The 19,549-nt window shown below is 47.6% G+C and overlaps 1 protein-coding gene across 4 annotated transcripts in view; it reads right to left on the reverse strand.

Moving 5' to 3' along the window:
- The window catches only part of PHACTR3 (phosphatase and actin regulator 3), a 1,074,680-nt gene that overhangs the window by 296,812 nt on the left and 758,319 nt on the right, over positions 1–19,549 (reverse strand). For all 4 annotated transcript variants that reach the window (XM_069651038.1, XM_069651037.1, XM_069651041.1 and 1 more), the window contains one exon: positions 13,395–13,548. In XM_069651038.1, the coding sequence (XP_069507139.1) occupies positions 13,395–13,548 (154 nt within the window). The remainder of the gene's footprint in view (positions 1–13,394; positions 13,549–19,549) is intronic.

The raw sequence follows: 19,549 nt of genomic DNA on the forward strand, positions 1-19,549 counted from the left end.
GCGAACCTAGCTCGAGAGCAGGGGAGCGATTTACAACAGGAGGGGGTCAGCATCTAGGCCTGACATTTTATACAGTAGCACAGTACGATTGGTGGGAGGGAGGAAGGAATGTTTTCTATCCGGCAGATATTGCTGAAACAGCCACGTTTTTAGTGTTTTGCTGAACTGGAGGGTGGTGGGGGCATTTCAAACTTCTGCCGGGGTTCAGTTCCAGCCCATCAGGGTACAGCAGGAGAAGGATTGCTTGCGATTCTTCTTTTCATGGGCTAGCTTAGACTTCAACCTTTCAAAGGTTTTAGTACATGATGTGTAAGCGCTTTCAGAGGGGTGGAGTTTGGCCCCACGTAAGCTGGTGTTCCGTTTGGGACCCCTTGTAGGCGATACATGCAGTTTTGAATATGATCTTGGGGGGATTGAGAGCCAGTGAAGCTTGCGCAGTGTAGGAGAGATACAGTCAAATTTACAGGCTCCTGTAATGAGGCGGGATGAGGTGTGGTCAGCTGCCTTGAGATGGGTCATGTGCTTGGCTGTAATGCCAGTAAGGAGAGAGTTTCCCTCACCAAAGTGTGAGATCAGGAGGGCATGCGTTGGGAACAAGAGTGTGATTTTGTGGAGTTTTGAGATTTGTAACCTTGCGTTTTGTGCCTTTTTAGATGTGTGCTTTTGGAAGGAAATGCTACCGTCAACAATGAAGCTGTGGGATTTAGTTGAGTTTTGCAGCTTTGGGGTGAATCCTTCCAGATGCATGCCATCTAACCATTGTTGCACGAGTTGTTGGATGGGAGAAATGAGGATGTTGGTTAGATTGAGGTTGAGGTAGGTGTTTGACATCCATATTTGGATGGTAGATAGAATTTGTTGCAAGTGATATCCTGTTGTCCACTAGCCTTAAGGTGCAGCTGAGTGTCACCAGCGTACTGATGGATGGCTATGCTGCGGTCCTTTAGGAAAGTTCCCAAGGGTTCCATGTATAGACTGAAGATGATTGGGGAGAGGATGGAGCCTTGGGGGACCCACATTTGACCAGGGGTCGGTTGGATATGAATGAGCCATCTGTGCTGCCTGGTGTCTGCCAGATAGGTAGAATGTGAACCTTTTTAGGATGGTTCCAGGGATGCCCATCCTGTTGGCGAGTAGGGAGTGGAGTGTTGATGGACAACAGTGTTAAAGGCAGTCTAACAGACTCATGGGTGAAGGGGGCAAAAGTCCCCTGTGTCTGTGACTCACAGCGCATCATCCACCACTTGGATGGTTTCAATCTCATTGCTGCATTTGGAGTGGAAGTCAGACTGGTAATCACGGAGGAGGCCAAGCTGGTTTATTTTGGCAAGTAGTAATTATCTAGGTCCTCATCATATGATACCTGCCTACTGTAAAGAAGGTGCTAATTCAGCACCGGGCAGGGGGTGCACCTACCAATTAAGGCAATAAGCGGGATGGACTGGGACACCCTCTAGAGGGAAATAAGGGGGCCACACAGAGTTGTAGCCAGCCCCAAACTTTAGGTGTGGAAGGGAACAAGGGGGGACCCTTTGTATAACATACCATGGACACAGGGGAAATAGTTGCACAAATGCAAGAAAGGCAAAGCTGCATTGCAGGTGGGCTACACCTCATCAGCCTGCTTTGAACACATGGCCCATGCAGCGCAGCTGAGGGACGGGGATGCTGAATTCAGGCTGCTTTTCTCCAGCAGCTTCTCAGCAACAGACAGTCGCTGCCAGAGCATCAAGGGATGTAATCAAGTTTAGTCAGCCAGTGCTACGGCTACTGGTGGGAGCTGGGGAAATCAACTTGACCCAGAGAGGTACTTGCATGGCACCAAGGCGGTTTCAAATCACCCCTTGACCAGTGGGCATGGAAACATGAAGGTGGAATAGAGGGTCACTTCAAGAAGAACCAATCAGACGGTCCGTTTTTGGTGTCACTGAAAAGTAACAAGCCCAGAGTATCCACAACCGTGTTTGCAAAGTTACTATCTTGCAGGTGCCGTGCAAATGTCTCCCTTCCCACTAGTTCAGGGTGTCTCGTGTTCCTTCCGTTCTGATGCTGATCAATGGCAGATGAATAAAAACCCGGAGGTCAGCACATTTATGTTATGACTAATTGCAAAGTGTTTGCAGGGAGGAGCAGAAGGTAATGTGGCACCACAAGGGAAGGAGATGGGCTGAAAGGGTTTAGGTCTGTTTGCTCCAATCATGTCGGACTAATGTATATCTAGCTATAGGAGTAGGATATAGCTTAACCAGTAAACCTCTTGGGAACTGAGAAGATGTGAAGACTGAAGCGCAACTGTTTTTAATTGTACAAACATTGCATTAGCGGTAGAAAACGTCAGTTCGTTGTGTGCCAGTGTGTCAGTTCTCATCAGTCAGTTCTGCTCCACTGTGAAGTTTGATTTGTGTTCGCCCAGCTGTAATAAACATCATTACTTCTTGCCCGGTGTGCGCTCCTTTTTGTACTGGTGGTAACTTACTTATTGCGAGAACTGGAGGACCCCTAATACACTCCATGTCCTCTTCGCCTTGTCCACATTAGTTAGAATAATTTTCCTATGGTCCATAGTGAGCGCTCTTTGACATATATCAGGAATCTCTGACATTATTGACGTTTTAATGTGAATGTCTTTCCCATAAGGAGAAAAGCCTGAACTATGGGCCTCATTTCGAGTCGGGCGGTCTGGTAAGAAAGTGCCGGTATCCACAGATACCGGCACTTTTACCGGACCGCCCAACAACGGGTTTGCCGGTGGGGCACCTGGCTTACCTCCAGCTAAATGCTGGAGGTAAGCCAGGTGCCCTACCGGCCAATAAAGCCCTCATTACAGCCACAGGCATTGCCAGTGGCGGCAATGATGAAAATTCCCATGAATGGGGATTTACACTGTCCCGCCGGCACTCATAATCTGACGGCAATGCCACCGGGCCAAGTGCCGGTAAAGGTAAGTATCAAATGCCGGTATCCTGGCAGCACTACCGCCAGGATACTGGCATACTCGGGGAGCCCACCGAAACCATGGATTTTTGCGGTGAATACATACCATCACATGGAGAATCCAATCCAGACACTGATACGGCACCAGGCGCTAAACAAATTATATTAGATTGAACTTTGATGACTTCATTGCCATCAGTTACCTTATGACTAATTTCAACTGTACCTGTTTGAATGGTAGTATCCACCTAGTTGACAGATACCTGGATTTCATTTACATCAGTTTGGCACCGAAAGTCACTCCTTTCCGCTGGGGCATGTATTATACCCATGTCAAAAGAGTCCACCCATCGATAGAAATCCATTGTAGTGTATTAGGGGTACTCCAGTGCTCGCAATGGAGAGGTCGGAGTGTTGTAACCCTAAAAGATCACGTCTCTGCATTGGGTGCTCAGGGATTTGAAGCATGACAGATCCTCTGTGCTACGGTCCTTGCGCCACCAGTTTTCAAAGGATCAGATCGAGCATTTTTTAGGGGTGAGCTTGGGTGTGTACCAGGTTGTGGACGGATTGACTTTGGCGTGACTAGATTTTAGAGGGACGTGGGCGTCCACTAGGGCTGAGAAATTCCCAGTGGTAGGGAATATTGTAAAGGTTGCTTCTAGAATATCTAGTGGAACATTCTTGGGACAGCTTTGTGTGAGATACGAGAAGGAGGATTGAGGTTAAGTCAGTGGTCGAAGTGAGCGGGACTGGTGCTCCTCTACTTTTTTAAATTACGTTTTACAGCTCCAATACTTTTATTTTAAAAGGAAACCGTTCCGGAATGGTTTCATTTTAAAATAAAAGTGTAGGAAGACGTTCAGTGCACTGCACTGAACGTTGCCTTAAACAGCAGGTGCAAGTGTTTGGAGGTTTGTATTGTGTGTGGGAGAGGGCGCGGCAATGGGATTTGTTGGGAGTGGATGCAGGCCAGCAAGGAACATAGTTCCACTACTTCTTTTCGTACACTTCGACCACTGGGTGTAGTCAGTCCAATCAAAGGGGAGGGGTTTGAGCATGAAAGAAGCAGGAAGGTGAAGATGAGTCGAGCATGCAGCATTTGACATGCGTGTGGAGAGTATGATCTGTTTAAGATCCATGGAGCCGATCCGAGAGAATAGAGAGCCACATAGGTGTTTTGCTGGTTGGGACTCAGGGATGTTAAAGTCTGCGAGGAGGATGTTATTAGAGTAGGAGACTGTTGCTGAGGAAAGAAAGTTGAAAAGACCATCAATGAAATGACCACTGATATGATATGATATTTTATTTATAGCATACCCACTCCCTTGGGCTGGACTGTAAAGAAGGTGGAAAGCAATTGAGCCATTGTTTCAGATGGGGCACTGGCATGAGAGGGATTTAAAGGTGCTGTTTTCATGTGTCAGGATTCCCATGCATGGCCAGTCAGTGTTATCGACGACTGCTAACCCACCATTGGTTTTTCCCATGTGGTCATTATGCTGGATACTGGAGCCAAGAGGTAGGAGCACATTGAGCATGGCGTGTAGGTGGAGGAGGGTGTAAAACATAGATCAGTAATGAAAGGGGCATTGAGAATGTTATTGGGTATGAGGTAGTGAACTCGCCAGCATGTGTAAGCTCTGAGCGTTAACCATCATAACAGATGCAAATAGTAGTTGCAAGTTGCAGGGCTTTACTGGGGGATATTGACAAGGTTCGCCAAGGTAGATATCCAGGGCTGCTTTAGACGGCTGACTGTGCAGTCCCTGGAGATGATGGGAATGGCTTGTGGCGAAAGAAGACACGTGATGATGCCTATCTGGTGTATGATGGGCAGAGTAACTGGAACTGGGCTATATAGAGGCCCTAACAGGCAGTGCCCTTTACTTTGTTTTCCCTTTTCTTTGGCCACCCGGGAGAGAGACGCCCTGTGATCTAACACTTAACAAAGGAAAGGACAAGGCAGGGTTTAGATTACACGATGTAGACCCCCTTGCACCAGCTGACCAACTGCAAAAGAAACAGAGGCAGGAAGTCTGCTTCTTCAGGGAATAAAAGAGCAGCAAACCAAGAAGGCACCAACAGATTAGCAGTGATTGACAAGTGGGTGGGGCTCAGGTTATGTGACCTAGGTCCACTTGCACCAGCTGACCACAGTGCCCAACTGAGCAAGAATGTTCACGCTGGTGTTAATGCACAAGATTCCTATGCAATGTGTCTCTTTTCAGCACCTGCTAAAAGCATGTGGAGTCCATGGGAATCCATTGTGAAAGCCCTCCACAGGCATTAAATTACTGGAGGCAGTTACACTTTTTGCACCATGAAGTACACAAAAATGTTTTTGCCAAGTTTAACTATTTTGCTTGCTTGGAATTCATAGTGCAAATAACCAAAATTTCACAGCAGGGACTCAAAACAGACAGTCCCAACTGTGCAATAAACAATGAGACCCTGATCTTCAATCAGTGTGTCAAACCACCCGTCTCGGATGTTAGCAATGCCATGCTATACGGTTAACTGCCACTAGGTGGAGCCAAGCGCAAACAGACCTCCACATTCTATCTTATACTCGAGATGAATTGGTGAACTCTGTTAAATTGTTGCCCCGCTGTATTCTGCTCCTTATCATCCATGATTAACTATTTTCCATAGTATGAATTGTTTGGCCCAACGCGTGGCCAAAGTGGGCGGGAGTGGTTGGAAGCAGTGTTTTATTTTTATTAAGTTTTTCCTATACTTTTATTTTTAAAAGATACTGTTCCGGAATGGTTTCATTTTTAAATAAAAGTGTAGGAAGAAGTTTAAACTTGCACTTCAGTGCATTGCAGTAAACATTCCCTTAAATAGCAGGTGTTTGTTTTGGGGTTTGAATTGCGCGTGGGAGCGGGCGAGGCGATGGGGTTTGTGGGGAGCAGGAGCAGGCACGCAGGGAACATAGTTCCACTACTTCTTTTCGTACACATCGACCAATGGGCACAACACTAATGCTGCCTTCTCTACAGCCATTTGCACTGTATGCAGGCCATCTATGGCACCTGCACACAGCAATTTAAAATACCTCCCGACACATCAAGCAATGCAGCTGCACATGCCTATAACCAATTTACATCCCACCACCACGGCCAATGCACCCCAGCAGCACAGGCACACCAAGCTCTCATCTGGACACCAATGCCTCGCTGCCCACGGCATAGATCCCCTAGATACAGACAATGCACACAGTACCCGGGTACTTCATACTGGCCAACATTCTGCAACCAAAAAGATGAAGGATTTTTCAAGTTTCAAAAAAATGCTTAGCATAACAATGAAATCACAGGAAATTATAAAACGTACATTGTTGGCACCCCTGGAAAATTCTAAAATGCACAACCCATCAAACAGCACAACATGGAAAGATGCGCAAATGTTTAAAATGTATAATTGTGAATGGTATGTTAACACCAAATTCAATTGCCTAACTTCACAGAAGGTAATCAAATAGAGCTGGAAGGCAACGTTTGCCCCACTGCTCTGTAGCAGCAGCCCGGGCAGTACATATTTATTACTGCAGTGCAGGTGGAACACTGAACACCATGGAGACTGATACCCTCCGCAGTCTGATAGGCAGATGCCGTGTGATGGTGGTACGCTCTGCCACTTGCCTTCACTGGTGGTTCACCTAAGGTCTGTCCCGGCAAGAGTGCATGCACGGCCGAGTCATGTAGCTGTCAGGTCAGTGGATTGATCTGAGCCCATCACTCAAATGTATCCCTTACCCACCCCCTGCACAGACAGGTTAACTAATGTGTTGTCCTGGGCTGGTCTCAAGCAGCCTGCCTTAAAGCCACATACATTACCTGCCACTGTAAAAAGCAGTAGGATCTGTCGCCCAAATCTGTAGGCGGTAGGACTGCTTTAAAAGCAGTAGCTTACTGCCTGAATCAGTAGGGTTGGCAAGTATGGTACTTCCTAATTCCACTCATCTGCCCGCTCTCCCCACTAATCAAAGCGACTTCACACAGAATCAGATCCGCCAGAGCATCGAGAGATCATGCAAATGACAGCGGTGCATATTCTAGGAACACAACATAGCATAACATAACTCAGGAACCCATCAACTGAGGCCACATCCTGTTCATCCGAATGCGCGCACGCACACACACACACACATACACGCACACACAAACTCATTTCTAATGCACAGCAACTGTATATTGGTACGCATGTGAACCCCTCAGCTCCTTATATATGGAAATGTGAGAAGCCTGAAAGAGGCCAACCCTTGTTTCTTTAAATTGTACAATGGCCAGAATTCTCCAGACTAGCTTCAAACAGTGTCTAATGAACTAAGCTATTATACACGAGTGTAGTTAAAGGAATGGTTCGGTCAAAATTTTTTATTGCCACTACGGGTCGGCCATGTGTTTTTAAGCCTAAGTCGCTCGATTTTAGAAAAATTTCCTATGGACCTTACCCGAGTTTTCGTCCATTAAACGCACGCGAAAACAGGCACCAGGGAGCTGCCATTTTGTGATAATCCTATCATTTCCCCCATCGCCCTGGCTGACCTGCTTTTGCGGCCCTAAATCATATCCACCGCCCCTGAGCCTGTCATCAGCAGACGCGTACCACCCATTTCACAACGCCAAAGCACGTCTCGTGTCAACAATCGCTGCGCTTCAGCTAATGACGTGTCGCCATGGAAATGGCAGGACGCCTCTTTCCTCAATAAGCATAAACAGACCGTTTCACAACACGCAGCAGCAGATTTTCGATTCCATTCCTCTCTCTGTGTTACTTTGAGTATTCTGTGACTCGTTTCTGTGCTCTGGTCAGCTACCTTCGTTGCTTGTAGCCCGTGTGGACAGATACCAGTACCACCGCTATCAATTATTTTAGTTTGTGCAACACACAATGGATACAATAATGCCCTACATGTACGAGCCCGAGTATACCGAGGAGGAACTACTGGAAAGGAAAACACGCGAAAACGATGGGGCTTCGGACAGCAGTTGGCAGGACGAATCAACGGATGAAGGCACTGGATCTAGTCGCATGGACGGTGTTTCCACCTGGTGCACATGCAATCGGTGCAAGCTAATGCCGCCCGAGGAGGAGAACTGCTGCTGCTTTGAAAACTCGGGATGCGTGGCCTACATTTCGGAAGGCGAGCCACGACCGCAATGCATCACCGAGCTGCCAGACTTCAGGGCAGCCTGCCTCACACGGTCCGTGTTGAGGATAATGATGGTGCTTATGCACGAACTTCGCGTAACTGTTCGTCCTCGTAGTCCGAGTAACGAGTAAGTATATCTGCTTGTCATGCCACTCCCATTTCATGGTCTTCTACTATATCCAAAATTACATATACATATCATTGTAACGCATGAAAGTCTTTCAATAGTGTGCAGTGTCTAGATAGCATTTGTCCGAGCAGAATGCCATTAGTTACAAGAATTTTCATTGACAACAAACATTTATTAAACTTATCTTGGTCATTTAAAAACAGTTTGTTTCATTCCTTTTCACAGGTGGTACAGGCTGGTGGCCTATCGTTCCTTTACATGGTGGCTTCACGGGAGGCTTGGACACCGCGTTCGAAGAGTGATACCCGCCTGTGCCGTTCGTGCCATAAGAGAAACGTTCCCTAGTGACAGCGGTCAGTACAGGGGATTTTCTCTCGCTGTGCTGCAACCTGAACTGTACAATGTGTAAACTTTTGTATTTTTGTGTCATCAAAATAAGCTACAAAATAAAACACCAAATATATTTTAACAACGGTTGTTTCGATTTTTTAAATCAATCAAGTGTGTCTCCATTCAAGGATGGACGTCAGACACCTGTGCTCGGAATGGGTGAAGTTCAAGTTGCTGTGAAGCGGGGTGGTCACTATCTAAGCTAACATAATATATTATCAATAATGCATGCACTAAATAACACTTGTTCAAAGTCTTTCAGTCGGTTACGTCTCTATAAAAGTCACACATATATCAATACTATCAATTAACATTGGATTATACAGGCCTTAGGTCAAGGGTCTTGACCACTATAATACAGTGTTTGAAGTGTGGGTCTGTGCTCACAAGAATCTCCGATATGTGGCATTTGTTATTGATAGGCAACGATATACTGCAGTAGGGGTCTAATGTTAGTTGGGGATCTGCTAGGTGGCCATCATGGCGGGGTCAGTGGTCTGGCACATGAAGAGAATACCTTGCAGGGACACAGGGTCAGAATGGCAGTAACTGTCCACTGGCGAGGGTGCGTGGGCAAGGACACGTTTGTGGAGATGAACGAGCCATGTGCTTGGTTCAGGCCGGTTCACATGCAGGACCGTGATCTCAGAGAGTGATGTGTTAAATTTATTAGCTGTTGCAAATACTTCTGGAGTTTTCCAGTCAGAGTGGGAACGAGGCTGTGGGCCATGTGCTCTGCGCGCTGTACTATCGCAGTGAGACCTGGTCACCAAAATGGAGTGGAAAGGGGGTACAAAAATGCATGCCCTGTGTCCTGCTCAGTGTTCCCATCTACGCGAATGTCATGCAAAGTTGACATCACATAAGGGCAAGGGACGGGCGCAAATGGCCAAGGTGCCAAACAGCATGCCCTTACGCGGTACTAGCGGCTAGAAGCAACATATCAACGTTTACGCTGGCCTAGTGCCTACTTGATGGAACAGCCTTGCGGTTCAACGTGCGACAAAAGTGCTTCTTTGAACGAAAACCAACAGCCTGTGTACCATAAAGGAACAGCGCGTGACTCACGATAAAATTTTACGGATTTGCGGATAGATATAAAAGAAAATAAATGACTTTCGGAGTTCATATGGCAATTGCAGAATATTCTATAAACATTTAATGTCAAATAAATGTACTTTACCAAATTTACCGTGTTGCTGTTTGATTTTAAAGTACAGTTTCATATTCCGAATTGTGGCGCGCTGTGTTGTGAGCTGATCTGTGTTGGTTTCCGGGTTCTGTGTGAAGTCGCGTAGAAGACGATGGGGCGCGTTTGCCTACGCAGCACAGTAATGTCACGGAGAGAGGCGGGGAATATGAATGTTTTGATGTCAGACTCAGGGGCGGGGGATATGATTTAGTGCCGCAAAAGCAGGTCAGCCAGGGCGTTGGGGGAAATGATAGGATTATCACAAAATGGCAGCTCCCTGGTGCCTGTTTTCGCGTGCGTTTAATGGACGAAAACTCAGGTAAGGTCCATAGGAAATTTTTCTAAAATCGAGCGACTTAGGCTTAAAAACACATGGCCGACCCGTAGGGGCAATAACAAATTTTGACCGAACCATTCCTTTAATGCACTCTGTCTGCGCCGCCCATAGCGAGGCAGGTTATTGCACGCATGCGCGCTGTTAGATCTGTGCAGAGTTCCATCGCCGCGTGAATCAGAAGTGCCCCGCAGCGCGTGCGCAAATAAGAGCTTGCGTGACATTTGGTAAACTGCCCCCATTTCCATCCCGGATTGCACGGGCTGTATGGCCGGCCACAGAGCTGCAATCTGAACTTTCTCTGGTTCCTGGCCAGCAGGATGAAAACATGCTTTATCACTAATGTGCCACAGCACTGCGTGCAGAGAGGACTGCTTCACTGCACTGGAGGGAGCAAAAAAAGAGAGGGTGGGGAGAGAAGAAAACAAGAAGGGACGGGCAGGAGACCGAAAAGGCAGCGAGAGCACCAGTGCAACAGACCCGAAGGCTGCACACTTAAAACCAACAATAATGCAATTAGGGGCATGGCCGTCAACAGCATCAGGAGAGCCACAAAGAATAGGAATGAGGACATTTGTGCATTTTTTTTAGTCATCCTGAAAACCAAGCTGGATTTTCCTTATTAGGACGTCAGTTGCAGTACATCCCAAATCCCAAATCCAGGAAACGCTTTCATCTGAAAAAATATCATATTACTAATGGGGCAAAAGGGCCCCAAAACGTTCAAGGAAGCGGTAAATGATACAAGAAATGGGCTGCAAAATCAGAAAACAAAAAGAAATGAAGGGAGTTTCAAAACTGTGCTTGTGGCTACGCCTCTCCCCATTGCTTAGAGAATGCGCCGCTCCCCCACACTCCCAAAGCAATTAGAACTGTGAAAGGAGACAGGGCCACCAGCAAGGCCTGCAAACCAGGTGTAGAGGCAGTGAGCAGCACGCTCCTATCACCGCGTAGCCCTGCTAAGCGCAACAAGGTCCCGCCAGCTCCAGGGCTAGACACTAGAGGCGGCTGGCATAAATGCATGCACCTAACATGGGGGGCGACCAAGCTCATGTCGCATTAAGAAAGTAAAAGCAGACTGTGAATACTGATGTAGGTTAGTCTAGTCACACTTATCATGTTTATCCTTGAGCAAACATATGTGGTATCACGTGGATAGACTGTCCTACATTTAATGTAATGACACTTCACTTATCATGCTTGCATTACCCTTGATGCACAGAGCTGTGCATCTAGGGTACACCAAATAGAATGTCATGACCCCAGCAGCCCCACCTCTAAATGGAAGGGTGGGGCTGACACACGCACACATGCACAACCCTTTCGCCCGCGCATTCACATATCATTCAAACAAATCCTTGCATGTATGCATTCATAAAAGCAAACACACCAACATGCACATGGATACATAAAAACATGTACCTTAGCTCCTCGCACCCTCCACACGTGCCACATCACCAAGGAGGATCGTATGTCCCTCCTCTCTGCAACGTGAGCATGCTGACTGACAAGGAAGGACTTATCTCCTGTCAGTCAGCGTAGCTACGCTGTTAGCGCAATATTGAGAGGTGGTGGGGCCAGGCCTCCGCCATCTGCCCTTATTTTGTTCTACGTTTGTTGCAGAGCCTAAAGTGCTCCGCATACAAAATAAGAAAATAAATTACATGGCGCGCTAAGCTATTTCCTGGAGACGTTTAGACAAGGAAGATATGTAAATATTAGCAGATTGTGGTTGGTTGGGTGGGGGAGGGTTCAAGAGTTTAATGTCTTACAATGAACAGGTTAAGATTTCTAAGGTATAAGGTGGGAGAGGGAGGTCGTCAGTCCTGCCATTTGCAGACGGAGTGACATGCGTGCCCTCTAGGTGACAATAGAGAGCCCCCCCCTTTAAGTAAATAAATATGCTGGTGTGTATGTGACCAGGTTAAAAGATATAGTGGTGTGCGCAATAAGAGGGGGCCACGAGACCCTGATGAAAACAGGACTAGGGAATCTAGCTAGGCGACGGACAGGTCAACAGGAGGCATTGTGGCAATGAGGGTGGGTAGCGAATGTTCTTCAAGGGTGGTGTACGGAGTTACTGTACTACTTACGCAATTAGCCCCTCGTAGGGGGGCACTACCGCTTCAGGTAATGCCCCAGGGCCCATAGTAACATGCCCGAGCAAAGCGGTAATGCCCCCCTGCGAGGGGCTTATCTCTATTAGTACCCCAGCCTGTAAGACTGGGGTACTAAAACTTTTTTTTCTGTTAGAAAACCTTCTGGCGTTTCGCAACTGAAAACAAAAATGGAAAAAAAATTGCTGCCAAGGAAGGGGAAACTTAGTCCGTTCTCCCTTTCCATGGTGACAATTGTAAATAGTAAAACAAAAAGTAAACAAGGGCACCATGGAAACAGGAGAAGGGACTACACGTTGTGCCTTCTTCCTTTCGATGGCGGCATGTCGTAGCTTGGGAGCAGATATGCTGGCGACAGAAGTGTTCCCAGTGTGGCAGCTCCTGAAAAGGAACCAAATGAAGGTGAGTGTGGGGTGCGGGTTTGGGGCAGAGGGAAGGGAAATCTGTGGATGGGGCTTGAGGGGAAAGGAGCACTTACCTCATTACTGGGGCGGGGGAAGATGGCTGCCTCCAGCCTTGAGGAGGCTCAGGGCAAACATGATTACTAGCTGGTAATCCCCCGTTCCGAGCCTCCTCATTGGCTGGGAGGCTGTGACACTCCCTGCCGGGTACAAATAAACGTTACTGTATTTGTTTACAGCGATGCAGCCGAGCAATGAGGGTCAACTCAGCCTTTCATTCTTCCAACGTCGATAAAACGAGTACCACTCTGTGGGATAATAATGTCCTCTGTTATCTCAGCGCTCTGAGAGGTATAGGTGTGTAGCGCTGTATAAAAAATACATTTTTATTATTACTGACATTTTATACCTGTGACAACTTCAATAAATGCAACTTTTCATAAAAAACAGAAAGGTGTGGGTGTGCTTTGCACCACAAGCACTCAATTGAGGATTTTTGTAACAGAATTGTTTGAAGTATGGCGAAGGGTTGAAAATGTAGCCTGCTATAAAGCCACCCGATTTAAATACAAAGCCTGTTTTGAGGACTTCCACAAACAGACACATCTCTGCTTCCTTGCAATCGAGTGAAAGCAGAACTAGTTAAAGCAGCATTTACTTAGTGACTGGAGGGGGAACAAAAATGACCACCATCCCCAAACCGCCAAACACCCCGAAGGAGAAAGCAATCCTTACTTTGAGAGCTTCATCTCGATTTGCTGGCGTATTTCTTGCCTTTCTTGGTCGGTTCTGCGCGGGAAGATGTTCCGGTCCTCCAGCTCCTGCTTGCTCGGTCTGTTGCGCAGTTTCACGGCCAGCAGCTCCTTCTTACACTTCCGGGGCAATGTCCCTGAATCAAACAAACAAACACAGTTTGCAAGCATTTGAGACTGATTCTGTCTTCATCTCTAGCGGCTAGGTGGCCTATCTGGAAATAAGACATTCCAGCAGAGTGGGGGTGGGGCTTCTGAAAGGGCATAGGGCTGGCTTTGAGTCATTCATACATCTTGATTTCGCGACAAGCCTGCCCACTTCTCCCCTTAACAAATATACCTTCAAATAGCTTTACAAACAAGGAAGGAACGTTCATGTGAGACCTTGCCTGCTGGTTAATAATATTGCGTGTCTGTGTTTTATATATTCACAGAAGTTTAAGGCTAGAACATGTCCTATGAAAAAGACTGTGGGCCTCATTACGAGTTTGCCTGCTGGGGCTGCTGCGCCGTACAGGTCTGATCCTGCTGGGCGCAGCGGTCACCGTAGGCAGACTCTTCACGGAAGCGCCGGCACCGTTAGCAAGTGAACCCATTCCCTGTGGAGTCCTATGGTACTCCACGGGAATGTGGAACCATGTTTTACTGGTGCCTGATTTCCCGGGCTGCCAGACTTGTAATTTCCCGGTGGCTCCGGGAAGTCAGGCGCCAGTAAAATGTTACGAGTCCAGTGGCAACCAGCCGGTAGCACCGACAGGGTTACCTTACCGCCGGCCTCGTAATGAGGCCCTGTGGCTTTTTATAGAGAAATTCTTGTTCGGGTCTGTGCACTGGCGTGACAGTTTATTGGCGTATGGGGGTGTCTGCAAAGAAATACTTAACTGTCCAAAAGAGACTCAAGGAGGCGCAAACGCAGCATGTGTCTCCTCAAATGGCTCAGGGTTTTTCAGTCATAAAGATGTACAAACAGGGATTGCTAACATGGGCCAAAGACAGGCAATGATCTCCAGAGATGTGGCTCAGCAGTGGAAGCTTCTGGAACAGTATGGTAAATGCCGAAATAAAAGGAATGTCCAAGCACCGTTATAATAAAAATGCAGCCTTTACTGAAAGCGCAAACAATGATGAAATCACTAACACACCAGAAAAAGCTACCTCAGGCCTCAGGCCGAAGGACGCTGGGAATGAATGAAGGACGAACAATTAGGCAACATTATTTAAAATGAGGTCAACATATTCAGAAAATGTCTGTGGATAAAGCAGGGCAACTAGAGTCTAATGAGTTCTTAGGCCCAGGGTAACTCCAGGGGTTACGATATCAAGCCCACGCATGCGCAACATTAGTTCTTTGTTGAAGGCTTGGCAGCGTCCAGCAAGTGTTCTAATCACTTCCGATGGGTTTGAGCTGCGTCAGAGCTGGATTTTTCAGGCAGCTCTATGGGTGGAGCAGTAGCTTGATGCTCAGAAGCTGTTGAGGTGCATTAAGGGCTCTTGCAACTCGATCGCTATCCGGCGTGGCATGAACCAGGCATGCAGGCCTTTTCTGGGTTTATTGAGCAATGGCAAGGGGCTGCTAGCCAGGGTAAGGGGGCTGGGGGCTTCCTTCAGAGAAGCACAAGCAGCTGGATCTCTTTTCGCCAGCTTGCGCTACAGGCTGAAGTGTACTGCCTCCCTATATGTACCTACATATCCCGGCTTCTGTGTCCTCAGCTGCAGGCAAGCTCAAGGCTCTTGCGTATGGCAAGTATGTGCATCGGGGACGTTAAGCTAAAGGGCTCTCTTGCCCCTTGGATTCAGTGTATTTACCCCAACGGAAGGGAATGTTGAACTGTCAAGAGCGCCAACAGCCAGTTGCCAGAACAGGGAGTTCGAACTCCTTTTATATCTGAATCATAGCACGGGCTGGTTGCCTCCAGGCCCCCTGCTGAGATCCAAAGGGAACCGCCCCCGAGAGGAGCGTTCATCCACTTTTGGAGCAATTCCCAGAGTATATGACCCTGAGCGGAGCTGCTGTGGGACAGAGCTTAGCATGTTGGAATAATCCAACATGGTTGAAAGGATAATTCCTGTTCCAGAGCGCCCACATTTTGGCTGCCCGAGTACAAACCTGCAATTATTTTCCCTTCCACGGGTGACCCGCCTCCTGCATGGCTCCAAGAATATACTGTGGCTTAAACCCAATCTTTGGAGGTTTTCCTCTTCACATGCTGGTGGGGTGCACAACGGTCACCTCAGGATGACAACGGACGTGTTGGGATGGACTGAGGGCACCTGGTATCAGTTCAAATTTAGCTACTTAATTTCTGTTAAAAAAGGATACGGCTATAATTTTGTGTTTAATCATATCACAACACTCTCATTGGGAAGGAAGAAGCATGCTGTATACTTGATTTTGCCTAGCATCCACTAGGAACGCTGCTAGGACACGGGATTACCCCTGAGCTGTAACATGGCGCCTTATGGCTGGAATTAAAGCCCCAATGCTGGCAGGTGGGTTTGGACCGTAACCGACTTTAATGTGTATTAGTAACCGGCGAGAGTGAAACAGAATGTAAAACACATTGGCCCTCATTAGGACCTTGGCGGAGGACCATGGTGCAATTTGCACCATGGTCCATGGCGCAAAGCTGCCAACTCCGCCAAGGTGCTTGGCGGACTTACCGCCCCATGCCGACCTTGGCGGGGCGGTAAGTCCCCAATCCCCATTTTACCCTTCCCCATTCCCATTCTTGCCCCATAGGGTATAATGGGAGTGGGGAAGGCGTTAATTACGCCACCGTAAATTACGGTGGCGTAATTAACATCAAGGTCCCGTAGCGCCATGGATTTCTCCGCCTGCAAAAAGCAGGCGTAAAAATCATCCATGGCGCTACGGGAACTCGTAGTCTGGCGGAGAGGTACGCCATGCACTACGCCGGCGTAAAACCCTCTCCGCCAGGGTCCTAATGAGGGCCATTGTGATTGGCTCTCGCAGGGTCGTTACCCGGCCGGGATTACACGCCCATTGGTCCTGGCGGCGGGCGTGGCAGCCCCTCAGCCAATGAGAAGGTCGAGCCTTCACATGGCTGAGAAGCTGCCATCACCCTCTGTCGGGGACTCAGGTATGTTTTTAAAATATTTTTATCCCCTTTCCTCCCACCTCCCCGCCCTCCCAACTCCACTTACCTTCTCCCTGCTTTATTCCCAGTGGGGGACGAGGGCAGCCTCTAGCTGTGTGGAGGCTCAACGCGGGGCCATACCAGCTCCGAGCCTCCACACGGCTGGAGGCTGCCATCGTCCCCCGCCGGGGACTTCGGTACATTTTTTTTTTTTAATTCTCCCCCCTTCTCCCTCCTACCCCCTGCCCTCCCAACCAACTTACCTTCTTCTCTTTATTTTTTCGGTAGTGGGCATGCTGGGAACAGAAGTGTGGCCGCCATGGAAAGGGAAAACGAGCTCTTGTTTTCCCTTCCCTCAGCAGCTATTTTCTCAGTCATTTTTTTTTCTTTTTCTGTTCCGAAATGCTGCAGCGGTTCAGGACAGAAAAAACTGCTTTTAGTACCCCGGTCTCCGGATCTTGCAGGCTGCGGTACTAATAGCAATATGCCCCTCGAGGCGGGGACATTATTTGACTCAGTAAAGCCCCGCCACTCGGGGCATATTGCTTAAATATTATACTTTCCTTTAAGTTTACTTTGAGTTCTCAGGGTCACAAGTCGAAATCGTATCATATTAGTCCATCTTATTAGCGCCAATTGGGCATTAAAGGGAGATAACATGAAAAACCGCTACACAGTTTGTCATGCGCACAATTAAAGCTCCGTGCAACGCATGCATTGAAATGTTGACATTTTACCTACCTTTGTGTCTTTGGATTGTGCACATCAGAAGTATACATGTGTCTACTTAAACCATCCAAAACCATGTTTTACCCGCACACGTAGTAAGAGTTTCTGCTTAGCAGAACACACTTTGTTTTGCAGAAAAACACCTTCACTTTACTCACAAAAACAAAACTCTTGAATAAAGAAATAAATGCTTCTGCACTGGCAAATGAAATCTGAATTCCAAACTGGCACAAGGTTCTATCGCCGACCACAAAGGGTTTTTCAAGCTCAGTTAAAGTCAACTTTGAATCATAACCTACATGTTGGCGAAAGTTGTCGCCCAACAGTTACAAAAATGCATCGCACGCAATACTCTTCTCAGTAATTGCCCATCTTACTCCTGCCTACGACGCTTCAGCACTTTAACCGTGCCCGAGAAGTTCTGCGTGGATTGCTGCTGACGCAGCAGTGCACGGCGTAGAAGAGAGACATGTCATCCGCCTTCTACGTTACTGCCCACACCAATATGCTCCCGACTTAAGTAACCACTGGAGCTGAAGATACTGCATAGCGGATATCTGGCTCCAATCCGCCCCAGAGATGATTGGTGCTAGGAGCTCACCATTCAGAAGAGTTCCACCAAATGGAGCTCTGCCCCAATGATCAACGCTTTCTCTTCCAGGCGTAAGCAACACTCCCTTCTCTAGTCTCCTGTCAGAGTTGGTGGCTTCGGCTTGTCCAGTACACACTCAATGCCCAACTCTCCCTCAGGTTTAAGGAAAAGCATGGGGTCCATCATCTTGCCCACCATCCAATAAAGGGAATAAGTAGACTCCCGCCCGATGCCAAACCACCTATGATCAAGTTCTTCTTCACCAGCCACCGCCTAGAAATCAACCCTCGTGCAAAATCCTGAAGAGTTAACGCTGACTCCGAATGTTCTTCAATACCAAGTCAACAAACGTCCACACTCCTCCCAATCCCCCAAAACATCTTCAAAACAGCCACAAAGGTCGTCATTCTCTCCATGCATACACACTGCACCTCAATGGCCCAGGAGGAAATGCCTTACAAGAAGCTAGGATCAATATCAGACAAATACCCCGCTGCCGGGCCATCATGCCCAGAATTCACTAACAATATTTGAAGCTCGCACAAAGTCAATCACACTGTACCGTACTGCCAACAAACTCTATTTAGACAAATAAGGTCCCCCTCACTGTGGCTCCAGACCCCGAGCATGAACAGCCTAGTACCCTGCAAGCCAATGTATGGCTCGAAGGACAGATGGTCAGAAAAGGTCCATCTTTAGACGTCACAGACAAGCACTTGCTTACACACTACTCTCTCACGGGAAGGTCCCGGACCCTGAATACTCTCCCTGTAAACCCATAACCCGCCCCCCCCCCCACTCCTGATTTCGAACTCATTTATATGTCAGAATATGGCACCCTGATTAGAGTGCACACCCAGAAACAAATCAGTGCATAGCACGTATGTTACAATCAACCCACGCAATCTGCTCCTTATTTAGGAGAAAACCTTCCCTCTGGAACGCTTTATTCCCAATCCGAATCACTACAGACCTGCAATAATTACAGCTCAGACGCGTAACAGCGGCGTCCATTTTCACCTGGCGTTGGCAAGTGTGGGTCTTCATTGATCTTCGTACTTACGGTTTTTTATCTACGCAATTCCTCACACACCAGGAGGACAACTAATCTGACTAACACACACACCTTGTCCGTTCTGGCTAAGCATGGCCTCTCCATGACTTCCGATCAGTCACTTCTGCGCATTGATCTCCTTGTGCAACCCTCCTCAGCGCACCCACTGCAAGGCAGCCAAGCGTGTAGCACTTCACAAAGGAAGGAATACATCTTTCAGGAAGCATCTAAAGCACAATTCGCTCATCCCAACACTTGGTGGGTCTCTCACCCGACAAACCAAACACCACAAGAGCATTGCATGGGCCCGTATCATCCACAAGTACATCAGGCAGCAGTGATTTGTAATGTCGTGATCCTATTCAGTGGCAATGATTTTGGATCTTCCAGCACATGAACCAATAGGAGGGAAACAACCTCAGTACAGGATGAAGAGAGTGAAGGCTCGTGGTCTGTAATGAGCCTGTTGCAATTTAGCTTGTCTTAAATTAAAAAAATATAAGGCCCAAGCTGCTATATAGCTTGGCATGGTTTTAAGTGTGGCTATTATCTTGTGGATTGCTGACAAATTCCACAAGCTATTGGGTCTCGTTTTTGGAGAGATTTCCTGTGTAATGCTGTCATGAGTTTGGCGGCTATAGAGCAGTGTGAGATGGGAGGCAACT

Source organism: Ambystoma mexicanum, chromosome 3p, assembly GCF_040938575.1.
Source record: "Ambystoma mexicanum isolate Mex_15411 chromosome 3p, UKY_AmexF1_1, whole genome shotgun sequence".
Taxonomy (NCBI): domain Eukaryota; kingdom Metazoa; phylum Chordata; class Amphibia; order Caudata; family Ambystomatidae; genus Ambystoma; species Ambystoma mexicanum.